Here is a 19,219-nt window from a genome sequence, read left to right on the forward strand (position 1 = left end):
CTTAATGGTAAAACACTGAAAGATCAGCAAAAAGACAAGGATGTCCACTCTTGCCATTTCTATTCAACATAGATCCTAGAGACCTAACCAGAACAATTAGACAAGAAAATGAAATAAAAGTCACCAAAATTGAGAAGGAAATGGTAAGATTATTGCTGTTTTCAGTTGACAAAATCTTATTTGTACAAAACCCAAAAAATTCCAAAAAGATTGTTAGAATTAATAAATGAATTCAGTAAAGTTACAAGATGCAAAATCAACATACAAAGTCAGTTGTGTTTCTGTACACTGTCAACAAACTATCTGAAAAGGAAATTCAGACACAATCCCACTTATGATAGCACCAGAAAGAACAAAATACTTAGCAATAAATGAAACTATAACGTATTGATGAAAGAAATTAAGGTAGACACAAACATATGGGAAGACATCCATGTTCATGGATTGGAAGACTTAACCATACTACTCAAGGCAATCTACAGATTCAATACAATCCTTATAAAAATCCCAATGGCATTTTTTTTTTTACATTCATGTAAACTCCAAGTAGCCAGAACAATCTTATCCCCTGATTTTATAATATATTACAAAGCTGCAGTAATTAAAACAGTATGGTACTGCCATAAAAACAGACATAGAGGCCATGGGAAAAAACAGAGAGCCCAGAAATGAATCCACCCACATACAGTCACTTGATCTTTGACAAAGTTTACAAGAATACACAATGCAAGAAATGATAGTCCTTTCAATAAATGCTATGGGAAAAACTATGTCCACATGCAAACGTATAACATTGGACCCTTATCTTATACCATACACAGAAATTAACTACAAATGTATTAAACACTGAACATAACTTCTGAAACTACAAAACTCCTACAAGAAGCCATAAGAGAAAAACGTCAAGACTTTGCTTGTGGCAATGATTTAATGGATATGACACCAAAAGCACAGGCAACAAAAGCAAAAATGACCAAGTAGGATCACATCAAATTAAAATGTTTCTGCACAGCAAAGGAAACAATAAACAGAGTAAAATGGCAAACTGCATAAAGGATGAAATATTTGCAAATCATATCTCTGATAATGGATTAATTTGTATAAAATATAAGAAAATCCTACAAACCAATAGTACAAAAACTATTAACCCGATTGAACACTGGGCAAAGGAGTTCCATAAACATTATTCCAAAGAACATAAACATGGCCAACAGGTATAATAAATATATAAAAATATATAAATCCAGCACTCCTACTTCTAGGTATTTGTCCAAAAGAATTGAAATCGGGATCTCAAAGAGATATCTGCACTCCCGTGTTTATTATGGCATTATTTACAATAGCCAAGATATGAAAACAACCTAAATGAATGAATTAACAATGTAGTATATTTATGCAATGGAATATTATTAAGCATTAAAAAAGAAGGAAGTCCTACAATATGAGATAACATGGACATAATCCTAAGTGAAATAAGCTAATCACAGAAGGAGAAATACTGCATGATTCCACTCATATGAGGTATTTAAAATAGTCAAATTCTTAGAAGCAGAGAGTAGAATGGCAGTTGCTAGGAACTGAAGGAGGGGGAAACGTAGAGCTGCTATTCAATATGTATAAAGTTTCAGTCGTGCAGGATGATAACTGCAAGAGATTTGCAGTACAACATTATGCTTCTAGTTAACAATACTGTATTATAAATATAAAATTTGTTGAGGGTAGATCTCAAGTTCTGCGACCTGACCACAGTAAAATTAAATTAAATTAAACTAAATCAAATTAAATTAAATTAAATTAAAAATACAGGTAACTGAAGACCAAGAAGAAAGAGGAAGATAAAAATATTTGAAGAATAAATGGCCAAAAATCTTTCAAATTTGATTAAAGCTACACGCCCACTGATCCAATAGATTCATCAAGCTCCAAGCATAAAATCCATAAAGAACATCACACCAAGCTATATCATAATCAAATTGCTCAAAACCAGTAAAGGAGTCAGAAACAAAGGATATGTTACACAAAGAGTATCAAAGAATGTTGGAAGTAAGATGACAGTGGTGTATCACTTTTAAAGTACGGACGAAATCCATGCCAATATAGAATTATTTACCCAGGGAAAACAACTTTGAAAACAAAGGTAAAATGAGAACTTTTCACACAAGGAAAGGTAAAATGCTATATCATCAGCAAACTTGCACTACCACAAATGTTAAAGGGAGTCCTTCAAGCAAAAGGAAAATGATAGCAGAGGGAAATGTATCAAAACAAAGGAATACAGAGCACTGAAAATGGTAACTACATAGAAAAATATCATGATTATTTTCTTCCTTAATTAAGTTACTTAAAAATATAATCAACAGTTTAAACCAAAAAGTACCAAAATGCAATAGCACAGAGGCCAGAAAGGGAGAAATATAGTGTTGTATGTTTCTTACATTATATGTGCAGTATTATGCGCTCAATTGAAGGTAGGTTGTGATAAGTTAAGGATGTATATTATAAACTCTAAAGCAGCCACTGAAATAATAAAACAGCATTATAGCTAATAAGTCATAAAACAAGTTAAATGGAATCATAAAAATGCAATGTGGTATCTTGGGTTAGATCCTAGAACAGAAATAGGACATTATTTCATTCCACACTGGTGAAATCTAACAAACTAATCTACAGATCCAACAAAATCCTATTAAAATCCCAGTATGGTTTTTGGTAGAAACTGACAAGGGGAATCTAAAACTCATAGAAATTCAAAGTGCCTAGAATAGTCAAAATTATTTCTGAGGAAGAATAATGAAGTTGGAGAACCTACATGACCTGGTTTCCGTAATTATTAAAAAGATATAGTAATCAAATCAGCAAACTATTGGCATAAAGATACACAAATAAAGCAATGAAGCAGATAGGTCAGAAATAAACCCACAGATGTAAGGACAAGTCTTTCAAACAAATGATAGTGAAACAACTGAACATCCAAGTGCAAAAGAAAATCCTTAACCCGTACCTTGCAACATACAAAAAAATTAAGTGAAAATGGATCATAGACCTAAACGTGAAACCTAAAAATAAAATTTCTGGAAGAAAATATAGGAGAAAATCTTTGTGAATACGACTTAGGCAAACATTTCTCCTAAATGGAACAAGAATTCACAATCCATAAAAAATACTAATAAATTGGATTTCTTCATCAACATTAAAAGTTTATGGCTCAGTGCGGTGTCTCACACCTATAATCAGAACACTTTGGGAAGCCATGGCGGGAGGATCGCTTGAGCCCAGGAGTTCAAGACCACCCTGGGTAACATAGTGAGACCCTGTCTCTACAAAATATTTAAGAAAAATTAGCCAGGCATGGTGGCACAAGCCTGTAGTCCAGTTATTGGGGAAGCTGAAGTGGGATAACTTCTGGAGCCCAGGAATTCAAGGCTTCAGTGAGCCACGATGGCACTGCTGAACTCCAGCTTGGGTGGCGGAGTGATATCCTGTTTCAAACAAAGAAGCAAAAAAAAAAAAAAAAAAAAAAAAGACATTGTAATTCAAAAGACACTGTTAAGACAATGAAAAGATAAGTCCCAGACTGGGAGAACATGTTTGCAAATCAAGTGTCTGGTAAAAATGTGTTTCCAGAAAATGTAAATAACACTCAAAACTCACAATAAGTAAACAAACAGCCCAGTTAAAAAATGAACAAAAGGTTTGAATAAACACTTCACAGAAGAGGATATATGGGTGGCAAATAAACTCATGAAGAGATACTCAACAAGATTGGTCATTAGGAATATGCAAGTTAAAACTACAGTGAGCTATCACATCACACCACTAGGATGGCTATAATGCCTTTTTGAGGCAGACACTAACAAGTATTGTTGAGGATGTAGAGAAACTGGGACCCTCATACACTCCCTCTTGGGATGGAAACTAGGACATCCACTTTCAAAAACACTTGTATCTTAAAAAGTTATACATATACTTACAATATGAAACAGAAATCTCACTCCTGAGAATCTAAGCAGTAGAAATGGAAACATTTTTCCACACAAAGACTTGTACACAAATGTGCAGAGCAGCATTATTCATAAGAGCCAAAACAGTGGAAATAACTGAAATGCTCCTCAACTTGTGAGTGAACACCCAAAATGTGCGATATCCATGCAATGGGATATTATTTGTCAACAAAAAGGAATGAAATACTGTTACATGTTACAATGTGAATGAATCTCAAAAACAATAAGCTAAGTGACTGAAGGCAGACCCAAAAGGCCACATTTGTATAACTATTTATATGCAGCATCAAGAAAAAGCCACTCTATTTAGACAGAAAATATATTACAGGTTTCCTGGGGCTGTGGATAAGAACAAAGATCAACTGAAACTGAACAAAGAGCTAATTTTGGAATGATGGAAATTTTCTAAAATATTATGGTGATGATTGTACAACTCTTTAAATTTATTAAAACATGCTGAATTGTACACTTGAAATGGATGTTTCCTATGGTATATAAAATACAACTCAAATTATCCTGTAATGACCTCTTACTGCACCCAGAATTAAATCTAAACCTACAACTCCCACAAACATAACTTCTAAGCATGCTCATGTTTTCCCAGAAAAATAAATGACTTGTCTAAAGGCTTACGTAGAGGGAATGGATTTTTTTAAAGTTTGCTGATTAAGGCAGCCAGGAGAAATGAGAAGGAGCTTAATGGCTTAATAATAAATAAATAAATAATTTGTTGCATTTGAGGTAGATTGCCTTTACTATGGTCTTCAGGATTTGCATCTAATTCCCAGCCTTCCATTCTCTGTCCAGCAATTGAGAAGTTTGAGCTAAGATTAAATCTAAATAAAAGGCCCTTCCTCTCTCTAATCTACATAGAGTGTCATGCCAGTCACTGCTTAGATGTACTCACAATACCAAATTCCCTCTTTACAAACTTCCATCAATCAAGCAGACTTAAAAATTGTATTAAGCAAGCACCATTTATCCAGAAGTGCGCTGGTTTTTGTGGATGAATGATAAGATCCCTTCCTTCAAATAAAATAACTGATTGAGATCCAATATAGAAAATGGAACAAATCATAACTGTTATGGTTAAAGTGGAAGTGGGACCCCCAGAGTCATTAATCTGTCCTCAAATTCAACCATCACCTGACTCTATCACAGTGGCCCTTTATAACCCTCCCTAGAATTCCCTGGGCTCGTCAGAACATTATTTCAAAGTCACCCATGAAATCTATCCTCTTTATTTCAGAGGTGAATAAATAAAGGTCCAGGATGGGAAAGGGACTAGCACAAGGCACATAGTCATGGTCCTCTGGGTCCTCTAAAAAGTACAGATTTATGCATGAAGCAACTTGAAATCAGAGTAATTATATACACGAGGGCTTTCTAGACAGTGGCACTATACCATATTTCTCTCTTTAACCTCCACAACACCTATCATTCTGCTTTGGCCATAAGCGGGGCTCAATCATTACATTTGGAATGAGAAACTACTGAATGGTAGGTAGTAAATCCAGGGGAGTGATTATAGCATCAGTAGCCTCAGAGAAGAAAAGACATTACCATGGGTGGCAAGGATTTCATTCATTTGGTTCATATTTATTAAGAATCTATCTAAGTGACAGGAACTGAAAGCAACCGTCTGTTAAGAAAGGCTTTATTTAATAATAGCTTTATTTAATAACAATAGCTATTATATTTGTGGTGCCTATGTTCCAGCAACTGTATTAGGCACTTTTTATGCTATCAAAATTTAATCTTCATAAGAACCATATCGGCAGGTATGTTTCACTTTATTTTCACACATGAAGAATTTGAGGCTGAGAGAAGTAAAGTGACTTGCCCAAGAAGACAAATTCAGGAAGTGGAAAATCCAGCGTTGTAAATCTGATCACCTTTCCATCACAACAAGGAACTTTCATCATATGATGGATTTAAAGCCATAAAAACCAGGCCAGTAGGGTGAATTCTTGTCCTGGCTCAGTCATCAATTTTCAGGGTGAAATAGTGCACTTCATGGAATCTCTTGGCACCTTGGAAATTCTACCTGGAAAGTAGGACTCAGTGTAGCCTTGCATGGAATTGTTGGATGCTTCAACGAGATGAAATCTGTGGAATGTTTGGCCCTACAAGTGAGGAAGCCATCCAGATCATTAAAGATGCAATTTTATATATAAAATTTCCTAATGAGATTTTTCCAAGAGGCTAAAGCACAGCTAGTATGACTCGTGAACCACAGGGAAACCACAGGGTTTTCAGGGTACTTTAGGGTTTCTACAGTCACCAGGATGACAATCTTAGGTAACTTTTGGACCAGTATTCCTGAGCTCCTGTCCTACTCTGTTTGTGCTTCTATAACACAATACCACAGACTGGGTAATTTGTAAAGAACAAAAATTTATTTCTCCCAGGTCCGAAGGCTAGGAAGTTTAAGATCAATGTGCCAACAGATTTGGTGTCTGGTGAGGGGCTTGGTCTCTCCTTCCAAGATGGCACCTTGTTGCTGCATTTTCAGGAGGGAGTGAATGTTGTGTCTTCATATGGTGAAATCACAGAAGTACAAAAAAGGGTCTAAACTCATTCCAAGTCATTTTCTAAGGCACTAATCCATTCATAATGGCAGAGGCTTCATGACTTAATTACTTCCCGAAAGGTCTCTCCTCTTAATACCATCAAAATGGTAGGATTATGTTTCAACACATGAAATTTGGGGTACATTCAGATCATAGCAGACTGCTAGGCCACAGGTTCTCCAGACAGACTCCTGAGCCAAGACTATAAAACATTCAGCTGGATACCTTCTTTTCAATGATTTCTTTCTGGCAAATATGGAAGAGGACAGGTGCAAAGAAGAAGTTCTAGGGCCATGGATCATCCATTGCTGGGACAAACTTGGCAGGCTCATCTGTCACCCAGTTTCAGAGGTGACTCAGCCCCAATGCACACTCAAAAAGCAGGGTAGGACAGCTGGGACCTGTAGGCCTTGAAGATGGGAAAATTAGGTGAAAAGATACTGTTTACTGGAGATTGATGGAAAAGTGCTGGTATTTGTTAATAAGTTGAGGGGATGATGAGAAGTGGACAATTCCAGATTATATTGTATAGGTATAACTGGCCAGGTCTTACTAATGCAGTTGTTCTCCACATGTAGTCCCTGCACCACCAGCAGCAGCATTGCCTGGGAACTTGTTAGAAATGTAAATTCTCAGGCCCCACTCCATATCTACTGAATCAGAGACCCTGGAAATGGGGCTCAGCAATCAATGATTTAAAAGCCCTTTAGGTGTAACCTCCTGCATGGTCAAGTATAATAACCACTATGCTGATGGTGTGGATGGAGAGGGTCACATAAAAAGAGGAATAAAGAATGGCTTCCAGATTTCAGCATAGTGAGGCATTTACTGAGATGGGGAAGACTGGGAAATAAAAATGTTTAGGGGTGGGGCTGGAGTTGAGGGCCTGTTTGAGATGCCAGTGATACATGCAAGGGTGTAAGTTAAATGGGCAGTTAGATATGTGAGTCTGGAACTCAAGGGAGAGATCAGAGCTATTGACTTTGATTAGAAGATCCTTCTGATGGGTCTAATTTATCCTAAGTGATGGGCCACCAAAGGATAGCCCAGCCCTGATTATGGCCCAGATTTATGCTCAGTAAATGTCACTGAATGAACACAAAGGAGCTAGTTTTTCCTGCTTAGTCCAGTCTGGTGAGAATATTGCCTAAGTACTAAGCATTCTTCCATGTAATATTTATTTGCTCAACTGGAAACAAAGCTACTGTCAGCAAAGTAGGTTTCTTATAACAGTTCATTCTGAAAACTTTCTTACATCTCAATACCAAATGCCAACACCTTTTCACTCTCTCTCCTGTGGCCAGCATTGTTTGGCTTAATTTGCCCATCCACAAGTCCCAGAGGTTCCAGTTGTCCTGTGCCTTGGTCTTGAGTAAGCACTGGTTCTGAGTCAATCCCCAAGCCAGGTAACAGAGGAGCTTACCAAGACTGCCACACCAATGGCGGAAGGAAAGGAAGAAGGGAGGAAGAGAGGAAGAGAGGAAGGGAGGGAGGGAGGGAGGGAGGGAGGAAGGAAGGAAGGAAGGGAGGAAGGAAGGGAGGATATCAATTCAAAATTCCATCATTAGATGGGATAACTTGAGTGCTATAATAAATCTCCCTGTGGAGTCTGTGGTTGGGGTATTGTAATTCATTTTGACTGGGGAACTCGAGAAGGTTTTGGAGAAGATGAGGCATTTCATATGGGTCTTCCTTGAAAAATGAGTAGGATTTAGATGCTTGGAATGGGAGAGTGGCATTCTAGAACGAGGAATCTGCAGAGGCAAAGGTCTGGTGGAACGGAAATATATAAAACAGTAAGAACTTCTATATGGCTAAAGGATAGGATGAATAAAAAGCAGTAGCAGATAAGGTCAGAATGGTGGGTATGGGACAGATTTCCGGGGAGGCAGCATGAGTGCCATGGAAACACCGATAGGTAAATGTGTGTTCAACAGAGACACAGTAAGAAATGACGTAAGTGAGAAATGAATTTCACCTCATGACACAATACACACATACACATATTTAAAACTAAACAAAACCTTCTCCAAATATACCTACTACTTCATATGCAATGTATGTTGATAATTTCCTTTTTATTTTAAAAAAGGTTGTTTAAAAATGCTACTAGTGACCAACTAAATTCTTTTTATGAGCTAATAATGGGACGCAGCCTGTATTTTTCAAAAAGATTGTCATACACAATGAAAAGTTAGTGAAGATGTTTGAGAAATAAAATAACAACCATGCTTTAGGAAGGTAGTTCTCAAAGCAATGTGGATGACATTGCAGACAGAGGAGAGACTGTAGACAGGGAAGTAATTCTTCAGATGGAAATGGATACTGCATTACAAATATCCATGCCGAGTCATAATGAAGGCCTGAAATGGAGCAGTGAACTGGGAGGTGGAGAGTGGGGCAGGTATTGGGTAAGATATTCAGGATAGAAATAGAATTTACTAAGTGATTGCAGGTGAGTCATTAAAGAGAAAGGGGAGTCAACATTGACTTTCAGATTGCCATCTGAGGTAACTGTGCAGAGAATGGTGGTATTAAACCAAAGGTTTAAGGGGAGGAGCTTGATTGCTGTAGGAAGAGACGTAGATATAAAGCTGAGATTTATCTGTGAAACTTCCAGGCGGACAAGCCCAGTAGGCTGTCATATGTATGGGCTAAAGCATGAATGTGGGTGGGGTATAGAGGTTGGAGATTTGGAGGATAATATTTGAAGCCATGGAAGTACAGGAATTTACTCAAAAGAGTGTGTAGAAAGAAAAAAAGAAAAGAAGGACCCAGTCGAGAAACATTCATTTAAGAGTATCTACTTAACTCAACACCTCCTTCCAAAATGGTTTTTCTTTTTTTCAAGTGAGGAAAGCTCTTTGTGTATGGATATGTGTACATCGGGGTGTGAGTGTACGCAATACACATGAATGGATGGCATGTGCATTTTAAGGAAATATTGTTATGTACTTGGGGAGCTGGTGTAGGGCTCTGGTCCATTTAATGGTGCCTGTACTCACTGTCTCTGTTTTATTACTGCTATCCTCCCTTTCCCTCTTTTCTATCTCCCTTCTTTTGTTCCATTCTTGTCTCTCTTCTTCCACTTATCTACATGCTCCTTCATCACCATTTAAAAGTCCAAGGAAAACATGGGCAAAATATATTAGTGTAGGATTTGGAGGCTGAGGTTGGGAACATAATGTGGGAGTGTGATTGGGATTGGGAGGAAAGACAGGGGTAGGCGTGTGTTCAGAGTTAGAAGCAGAAAATGGTCTGTGGTGGGAGAATCCGCTTCTGATGTTTTTCCCACTGCAAATTCTGCCATTGGTGTGAGTGCTGAGTATGAATGCATATATTTCTGGGCTCGTGTCTTGATGTGTGTAAGGCTCTTAGCTTGACTTCAATAGGTCATTAGATGATGCTGCTGTCATCATTCCTGCTTCTGTCCAGCAAACATTATTTCTTTAACAGAAATATGCTGCTATGCTTATACTTCAGGAGATTTAGGATTATAGCAGTTGAAGAACTGTGAATAATGGTTAATCAGATAATCAGCATTTGTAAGGGCAGTTAATAACATTGAAATGCGCATGCCATGTGAATAGGAGGATATATTATTTTTTCTTTCCTAGCTGTGTAACCATGGGAAAGTTGCCTAATCTGTCTGATCCTCAATGTCCTTATCCGTAAAGTGGGGGTAATAATTCCTATCCCAGATTTCCTTTGGGAAGACTAAAGAGTAAATGAGCCAGGAGCTTTTAAATTAAAAGGTGCTTGACAAATGTTAGTTCCTTTCTTCAGTTTCTTTGACCCTTTGCTCCTTCCTTATTTCTATCTCTCATACATGTTTATCTGTCCATATGTGAACATCAAGTATATATTTATAGTACTTTCTCCATTTTAAATTCTTAAACCAAGTGGCTTAACCTTTGTATATTACTGTAAAATTGTCAAAAGCAGTTTAATTTAAGTCACTTTTGGAACACACACATTTGGAATTGTTATGTCTTCTTGGTAGATTGACTATTTTTCATTATGTAATATCCATCTCTAGGAATTTTCTTTGCTCTGAAGTCTGTTTTATTTGATATTAAGATGGCGATTCCTGCTTTATTTTGATTAATGTTTGCAAAGTATTTAGACTATTTGTTGTGAACATAATTATTGATACATGAAGGCTAAGTCTGCCTTTTTATTTTTTTTTCTGTTCATTCTCCATAATTTTAGTTTCTCCATTTTCTTTGCCCTGCCTGCCTGTGGGTGACTGGAGTATTTTTAAAAAATTCATATTGATTTATTTATAATGTTTTGAGTACATTTCTTGTATAGCATTTTCAGTATTTTCTCTCAGTAATATATTATGTATACATAATTTATTTAATAGTCTTCTGACATTACCACTTTACATGCTTGAATGAAGTGTAGAAGCATGTCCTCCCCTTTACATCTCTTTACATTTACAATCCCCTTTACATTCCCCAGTTTACAATATAAATGTGTTAAATATTTCCTCTACATATGCTGAGACCACACTAGATAACAGTATAAATTTAGCTTCAATTATCAAAATACAAGAAATTTCAAGAGGAAAGAGAAAGTCTACTGCATTAACCATGTTTTTGCTTACTGTTTATTGTTTCTTTTCTGTTTTCAGAGCTTACTATCATCTTTTTTTAGGGTATATCTAAATTTCCTTAGTATTTCTTCATTGGAGAATGTCTTGATTACCCATTCAATACTGAAGGATATTTTTATTGGACATAGATTTATGGGTTGTCACTTCTTTTCCTTCAGCACTTACAAAATGCTAGGGCATCGTCAGTTTCTGATGATAAATCTGTCATTCTAATATTTTTTTTTCCTTTGTAGCTTTTGTTTCTCTTCAGCTGTTTTGAAGAAGTTTCCTTTTTCTTTCATTTTCAGAAGGTTGATTACAATGTGTTTTGGAGTGTGTTTCTTTGTGTCAATTATGTTGGTGTTTGCTCCTCTTCTTGAATCTAAATGTTTGTGTCTTTTGCACAATTTGGGAAGATTTTAGTCATTATTTTTCCCAATACTTTTCCAATCCTGCCCTCTTTCTCCTGGGAATTTGTTGGCATAAATGTTAAAGCTTTTGTTATAGTGCCACAGTGATTTCTATTGTTTTATATTTGTAAGCTATTTTTTCCCTCTCTCTTCTCCACCTTACTGTTGAACCTATCCATTGAGTTTTTTGGGGTTTTTATGTTACTGTATTTTTCAGTTCTAAAAATGTCACTTTGTTCTTCTTTATGTTTTATATTTCTTTGTTGAGACTTTCTATTCATTTTCTGAGATTTTCTACATTATCATTTGTTTCAAGTGTATTGTAACTGCTCACTGAAATGTTTTTAGGACAGGTGCTTTAAGATCCTTATCAGATAATTCTAACATGGGTGTTATCTCAGTATTGGCATCTGTTTATTTTCTCTTCTCATTCAAGTGGATATCTTAGTATGGAAAGTGATTTTTGATTAGAAGTTGGATACTCTGGATCTTATTTAAATCTTTTGTTTTAGCAGTCCTCTACCACTCTCTTGGATGGAAGAGGGACAGTAGAAGTCCAGTTTCTCCACTGTCTCTTGACATCCAGATTGGGGAAGGGCTGTTTGTTACTGCTGTTTAGAGGTGAAAGTTTGGCCTTCTCTCTGGGCCTATGCTGATTCCATCCTAGCTGGTTGAGGTAGAAACTCCTAGTTACCACTGGTAAGGGTAGAAGTCATGGTTCTCCATATGGTCTTCACTGGGAGAGGTCTATTTTCACTGGGGATTAAAGTCCTTGCTCACAACTGGTCCTTCTCTGGGCATGGGGTGGTGGTTCCTTTGAAGCTTGGTGAGAGTGGAAGTCTAGGCTCTCCATTTGCAAGCCTAAGCTTCTGACTAGCTGCATTGTTATGACAGCTGGCATTCTACTGTACTAAGGTGTCTCACTTTCTAGCTAGCTTCTGATGCTTTTGCCAAAAAAAAAAAAAAAAAAAAAATTGCAACATATTCCCTTCTCCTTTCCAGACTTTACCTGGGACATAGTGGGAAAAGGAATACCTTTGCAGGCAGACCAACAAAATGTGGCAATTTCAAGCTGCGTGGCTGTGGGAAAATCACTCAAATTCTCTGGGCCTCTATTTCCTCAGCTGTAAAGGAGGAGTAGGAAGCTCACAGGACTCTTGCTGAATGAGCAAAAGTAGGTCAAAGGGCCTGGCACACAGGGGCGGGAAGGGACTCAATAAATGATAGTTCCCTTCCTTTACCTCTCCTGTAGAAAGAGAGATGCAACCCCTCAAGAAGAAGAAGAAACCAAGGTGTTTTACCTACCACCACTAATCACCATGTGTAGGTCTCATCCAGCACTCTAAGGGTTAAATCTCATGATCAAAGTCTTATTTCTTAAAGAAACACACTTGACATCTTCCACCTTGGGTTCTCAGAAAACACTCCAGGGAGAGAGCTTGACCCAGGCCACTCTCAGAGTGAGAGCAAAAGCCAAAGCAGGGGCTCACGCTGAGAAGGCGAGGTGAAGAAAGACCTTGGGCCAGCCCACACAGCCCGCCTGGCGCTATTGTGTTCTGAGCAAGGACAATATCATCGCTTTGCCAAAAGCTGCTCCAGGAGCAACCGGGTAGCGGACTCCACTTCGGCAACTCCCACTTTGCCAGCCCGCCTGTCACCTCCAGCTCCTCAGAGCAGCTGTCGCGATCCCACCATCAGCGCAGCGACCGCGTCCCCAGTCCCCATTGCTCCCATCCCCCTCCCAAGCGCGGGATAGGAAGGAAGAAAGTGGCGAGTGAGTGAAAGGAAAACGAGCGCGCGCCATTCTCCCAGCTCCGCCCGCTGAGATTCCTCTGCAACCCCCACTTGGCAGCCCCTGGCAGCAGCCACCAGCCCCGATGCGCTAGACTTGGCTCTCAAAAGCCTTTCCCGAACTCCAGGTTCTGAAGTTGAACAAGAGACTGGAAAAAAATCCCGACTCCTAAAGAGCAAGGAGCCAAAGACACCTTGGGGCACACAAGTACTTTTAAAAAACGTGTCCATGAATGCAGAGCCCTGACCTCCACCTCGAGAAGAATAAAACTGTCTTGGTACCAAACCCGTGTTTCTTCATCTTTGCTTTCTCAGCCACATCTGGCAAGAGGTCTCTCTCTCTCTCAACTCTCCTTAGTGCCCCTCCCATCCTCACCTCTCCGGCAAGTCTGTGGTGAATGGGCCCCTTTCCAGCTCCTCTAGACAAATAGCCCAACAATAGATAATTAGCCCTCTCCCGCAACGAAGGGTTGGAGAGGGGCGGGGAGGGGGACAACGTGCCACTTACCTGATCTCTTTAATGCTTTCCAATTTGCACATGATTTCTTGCTCATCTGCCATACTTTTCACTGTCAATTTCACGTCCCGAGAGATGTACAAATACACCAGCCAAGGGATACAATAGACACAATGTAGCCACCTCCTCCGGGCTTGGGGCTATGAGCCTGTGCGGTAGGGGCTTGGAGAGGCCTGGGAGCTGTAGTCCGGAGCTTCAGGGCCAGCCAGGAAGCCCGGGGGCCTGTAGGACTACAACTCCCAGAAGGCCAAGCGAGACATGCCTGTTTCCCTTCCTGCAGCCGCACTTTAAATCAATTTGTTATAGATAATTATGTCAAAGGTTGTGAAGAGTGCAAAGGAATGGGGATACTCGTCTGGCCCGTGTGTGGGAAAATGGGGAAAAAAATATTCCTGAAGGCAATTGGAGAGATGAGAGACATACCCATTCGCTCCCTTCGGGGGCCCTCGCACCTACCCACCCGCAAAAGATTAGCGGTAGTCGCTAATTACGCCTTGGGGATGGAAAGAAACCCTGCAGGGAAAGTAGCTTTGGAGACGTTGAATGTGCTAGCTGCTGCCTGGGGACCAGTAACTTTGGCATTCAATTTAGGGTGGGGCGGGGGTGGGGAAGAGGAGGATGGGAGGAGGGAGATGCTGCAAAAGCTGGGGGAAAGGAGAGTGGGTAAGTACTTCCAGCTACTTACCCATTCAACAAACAATTACTTAAGCTCGGACTTTGCCAGTCAATGGAAGAAGTACTGTAGGAGTCACCGGGCAAGGCAGATAAATAAAAGCAAATCCTTGCCTTTGAGGAACAGAAGAGGCTGAAAATTTACCTATTAATTACAGTACAGTGTGGTGTCAAAATACAGGAATAGATAAGGTGTAACCTGTGCAGAGAAGATGTAAATAGGTCTCAAGAGTGACTAAGAATTTGTCAGACCATAGAGGAGAATGGGCTCTCCAGGTGAGGATACAACAGAGAGAGAAAGGAAAGGATGAGTGGTTCAGAGTGCCTGAAATATAGGGTTCTTATATGAGGTGTAGAGGTGGAAAAAAGAAATGGGAGATGTAGTATTTAGAAAAGGCAGGTAGGAACCAGACTATGAAATACGTTAAATGTCAGACTAAAGGGTTTGGACTTAATCCTGTAGGCAGACATTTATCTAATAAACTTTTAAATTAATTAATTAATTTATTTATGAGACAGTCTCACTCTGTCGCCCAAGCTGGCGTGTAGTGGCACAGATCTCGGCCCACTGCAACCTCCTTCTCCTGGGTTCAAGCAATTCTACTGCCTCAGCCTCCCGAGTAACTGGGATTACAGGCGCCCACCCACCATGCCCGGCTAATTTTTGTATTTCTTAGTAGAGATGGAGTTTCATCATGTTGGCCAGACTGGTCTTGAACTCCTGAGCTCAAGCAATCCACCCGCCTCAGCCTCCCAAAAGTGCTGGGATTACAGGCATGAGCCACTGCGCCTAGCCCTAATAAACATTTTTTAAGTGCTTATTCTGCACCAAGTAATGTTTAATTATTTTATGTTTCAAAGCACGGTAGTGATAAGGATGGAGGAATATTTTAGAGAGGGACTCTGGAAGCAAAGTGGAGAATGATTAGAGGACATGAGACCAGGTAAGAGGCAGTTACTCAGCGTGCACAAACAGGCCTAGAGAGCTGGACGTTGGGCAAAAGGAAGATGGTGACTCACTCCCAACTAAAAGTGAGTCAGAACTCTCTCTGAGTTTGTGCTTTCTTTTATTGAGCTTCAGTTTCCTCATCTGAAAAATGTACCTAGTGAGCCCACCTCAGAGGCTTGTTGGGAGGCCTCTATGAGATCATTCCCATGATCATGCTGAATACAGGGCTTGGTATTTTGTAGGAGCTTGAGAAGTTTGTGGAACATGAATCTCGTGTCATTCTGGATGTCCACAGTGATTTTAAGCATTCTCCAGGGAAGAAATTAAAGCCCTTCTCTTCTTTGGATCCAAGATGTAATAACTTTCTTAACCATAAAATTCTCCCTGGTGTCTACATTTTCCTATTGTCTTGAAGGTTGCTATCTTGTACAGCCACTAGTTGGTATTTAAAGAACATTGAGTTGGTTAGTCACAAAGCCTGTGGATCCAGAGCCAAGAACTGGCCCCAGCTCTGTCCCGTAAGGGGAGGAGGTAAGCAACAAGCCTGTGTTAAGTGCCTGGCATGTACTGGCTACTGTGCTGAGTCTGATATGTACAATCTATCATTTCATCCTCACAACCACTATGAAGGGGGCAAGTAGATTCATCATCCCCTTTTAGAAGGAAGAAAACTGACTCAGATAGGGAAAGTTGTTTTGCCAAGTCCACACAATAAGTTATAAAGCTAGAGCCTGCGCCCAGTTTGGACCAAGTTACTTGCAGATTAATGAAGAGAGTGTGTCTGGAAAAAAAAATATATATATATAGCAACCAAAACTACAATGGGGTCCCGAGTGTATGTATCTATGTCAAACATAAAGTGGTTTATAATTCATTAATGCTGGCTTGGGGAGAAGCGGAGGGTTTGTATGGGATGTGTGGGAAGCAATTTATGAACAGCCTTTGAGATTTTAAATTTAATATCTCTCTCTTTTTCCATTGTCCCCTTCACCTTAAGAATCCTTACCACTGACTATGTTCACACATCTGGTAAAAGTCTGGATGTGGGTATGTATCTGTTTCAATTAAATATGTTAATGGGTTTAGAGTCTGATTTGGTAATAATTTGGGAACTATCTTGTCTTTCAAGCCTCACCGAAATCCTAGTTTACAGATAAGGAAACTGAGACCAAGAGAGGCAAAGGACTTGTCCGACATCACCCTACTTGGCTGAAACAGAACCAAGACTCCTGCCTGACTCAAGGGCCTGTGCTCTTCCTATGGCCCCATGCGGCCTGTATCAAGCTGCTGCTGCTACCATGGGGCCTGAATGCCTCAGTTACTTTTCAGCCAGAAGGTGCACTCCAATATAGGGTGTCTGCAGAGGGCCAAGCATGTCCCATGCTTCCAACTATGGACATTTAAGGGAGATAGCAGTTAATCTAAGAGAAGAGGCCATGGGAAAACCTGGAGCTTGGAAGAAGGTTTGTGCTATTTGTAACAATTAAAATGTCCAAATACAGAAAGAGTAATGTGCCTCTTAGCTTCTGCTGGTTTGCTTTTGGCTCCTTGACCTCCTTGAGAACAGATGTCTCACCTGTTCCTTGCTGAATTTTAAGAATCCAGGCTAGCAGTGAGAGGAAGGAAAATGTTGTAGAGAAACAGTGGGGAAGAGAAGGAAACTATAGCCTTCTGCCCCTTCTTCTGAAGCAGCACTTAAAACAGTATCTGCAAGCCAAGGTGGTGGCTTTTCCATAGTAAGTGTTCAGTAGCTCTCAATTGATCAGAGGTTTGCAATGGCTGAAACAATATTTAAGATATGGGCTAGCAGTGAGTTCTAATGCATGATTTTATTAGAAGAACTGATTGATTTGAGGGGTTAGAAATAAAAAAAAATCTTAGTTTTATCAGGGCCAACATTATTCTTATTGCTAAGAAACAGGCAAGTCAGGCAGGGTATGTTGGGGTTAATACCATTAAAATGCAAGAAATTAGCAAAAGGGAAGCCAGTCAGTCTCGATTATACTTTTAGGGAATAGATCAAGACTTTAAAAATGGAGGCCAGAATATTGAATTCACAGATATTTCTTTGTACTTCAACAGTGAACTAAACTAAGAGGAGGCAGAGATGCAACAACAGTCTTGGTTCCAAATTGCCTTTCAAAAAGTAGTGCAAATTACTTATTAAATTTCTCATTATATTTCTTAATCAGCATTTCTAAGAGAAAAGTGAGCCAAAAGTTTTCAGCCCAAAAATGTTTATTGTGCACCTATGATATGTCAGGAACCATCGAGGTTTCAGTGAAGATTTCATAGCAGATACGACAGACATGGGCCCTGCCCTTACCAAGCTTACCATTTAGTGAGAGAGACCAGCTATTACAAAGATCATGCATACATATATAGCTATACCTAGCAATCAGGGCTTGAAATAAGTCTAGGTTCTGTGAGCAAGACACACACACATAAGGGGAGAACCAATTTAGTCCTGAGAAGTGAGCAAGGAGTCAGGGAAAAGCTTCCTGAACAAAACTAGGCAGGATGAGAGAGGAAGGGAGGGAAACAGCAGGAGGTATCGAGGATTAATTCATGCAAACAGCCAACAAATATTTACTGAACACTTACTACATGCCAGGCACTCTCCTAGGTTCCAGGGATATATAGTGCTTTGCATGTATTAAGTTAGTTTAATCCTTGCAAAAACTTCATAGGAAGTATATATTATTATCATCCTTATTTTACAGAAGAGGAAGTTGAGGCACAGAGAAGTTAAGTAACTTGCCCAGAGTAACACAGCTAGTAAGTGGCAGAACTGAGATTCAAATTTAGAGAGTCTGCCTCCAGAAGCCATGCTCTCACCTACTATGTTCTATTAGTTACCCAAGATCCCAGTTCTTAGGAAGTTTACATTCTAGTAGCAGGAGCCAGACAATAATGACAGAAAAGAAAAAAAAAATAAACATAATAATATTAGGGGGAGATAAGCCCATAAGACACTAATTGAGGATAATAGGACAGAATGGTGGCAGGAGGGGGAATGTTTTAGTTAGGATGGTCAGGGAAGGCTCCTGTTCAGAGATGACATTGTAGTGGAGACATAAGGAGTTGGGCATACAATGATCTGGAGGAAGAGTGCTCCAGGCAGAACGAATAGCCGGTGCAATGGTCCTGAGTCAGAAAATGCTTAGCCTATGAAAAAAAAAGTAGGTAGGGCTCTGGCTGATTAAGGGGAGCAGAAGTAGACTGAGGAGACAGTTTATGTCATTGAACTGTTATTCTAAAAACAGGGTCTTGTAAACCATGGTGATGAGTCTGGGTTTTATTCTAATTACAAAAGGCAGACATTGAGGGTTTTAAGCAGGGGAGCAACATGATCTAGTTTTTAAACATCACTGACTGCTGTGAGAACAGATTTTATTGGGGCAAAAGTGGAAGTAGGAAAACCAGTGGGAAAACTATTACAGTTGTCCAGGAAAGAAATTATAGTGGCTTGAATTACAGTAGTAATAGTAGATATGAAGAAAAATGGGCTGATTGGGAACATATTATTGGGCACAGAACTGATATGATTAGCTCATGGATAGGACGGAGAGGTACGGAGGGCGAGATAAGGCATCTAAAATGACTCCTGGATTTTTGGCTTCAGTAATAAGGTCAGTGCCATTCACTGAAACAGGAAAGACTGGAAGAGAACCGTACGATGTTAGAGCTGGAAGGCACTCACATG

General features: G+C 39.5%; 1 protein-coding gene across 5 annotated transcripts in view; it reads right to left on the reverse strand.

The window, feature by feature from the left end:
* The window catches only part of ZC4H2 (zinc finger C4H2-type containing), a 118,329-nt gene that overhangs the window by 45,998 nt on the left and 53,112 nt on the right, over positions 1 to 19,219 (reverse strand). The window contains exon 1 of one of the 5 annotated variants that reach the window (XM_521094.6): positions 13,884 to 14,094. The exons of 2 other annotated variants lie outside the window; for them this stretch is intronic. In XM_521094.6, the coding sequence (XP_521094.2) occupies positions 13,884 to 13,936 (53 nt within the window). In that variant the 5' untranslated portion in view covers positions 13,937 to 14,094. Of the gene's footprint in view, positions 1 to 13,883; positions 14,095 to 19,219 lie in introns of those variants that run through there. 2 more of the 5 variants (XM_063803892.1, XM_009439191.5) reach the window with 2 other exon arrangements.

The sequence above is a fragment of the Pan troglodytes genome, chromosome X (genome assembly GCF_028858775.2).
Source record: "Pan troglodytes isolate AG18354 chromosome X, NHGRI_mPanTro3-v2.0_pri, whole genome shotgun sequence".
NCBI classification, from domain to species: Eukaryota; Metazoa; Chordata; class Mammalia; order Primates; family Hominidae; genus Pan; species Pan troglodytes.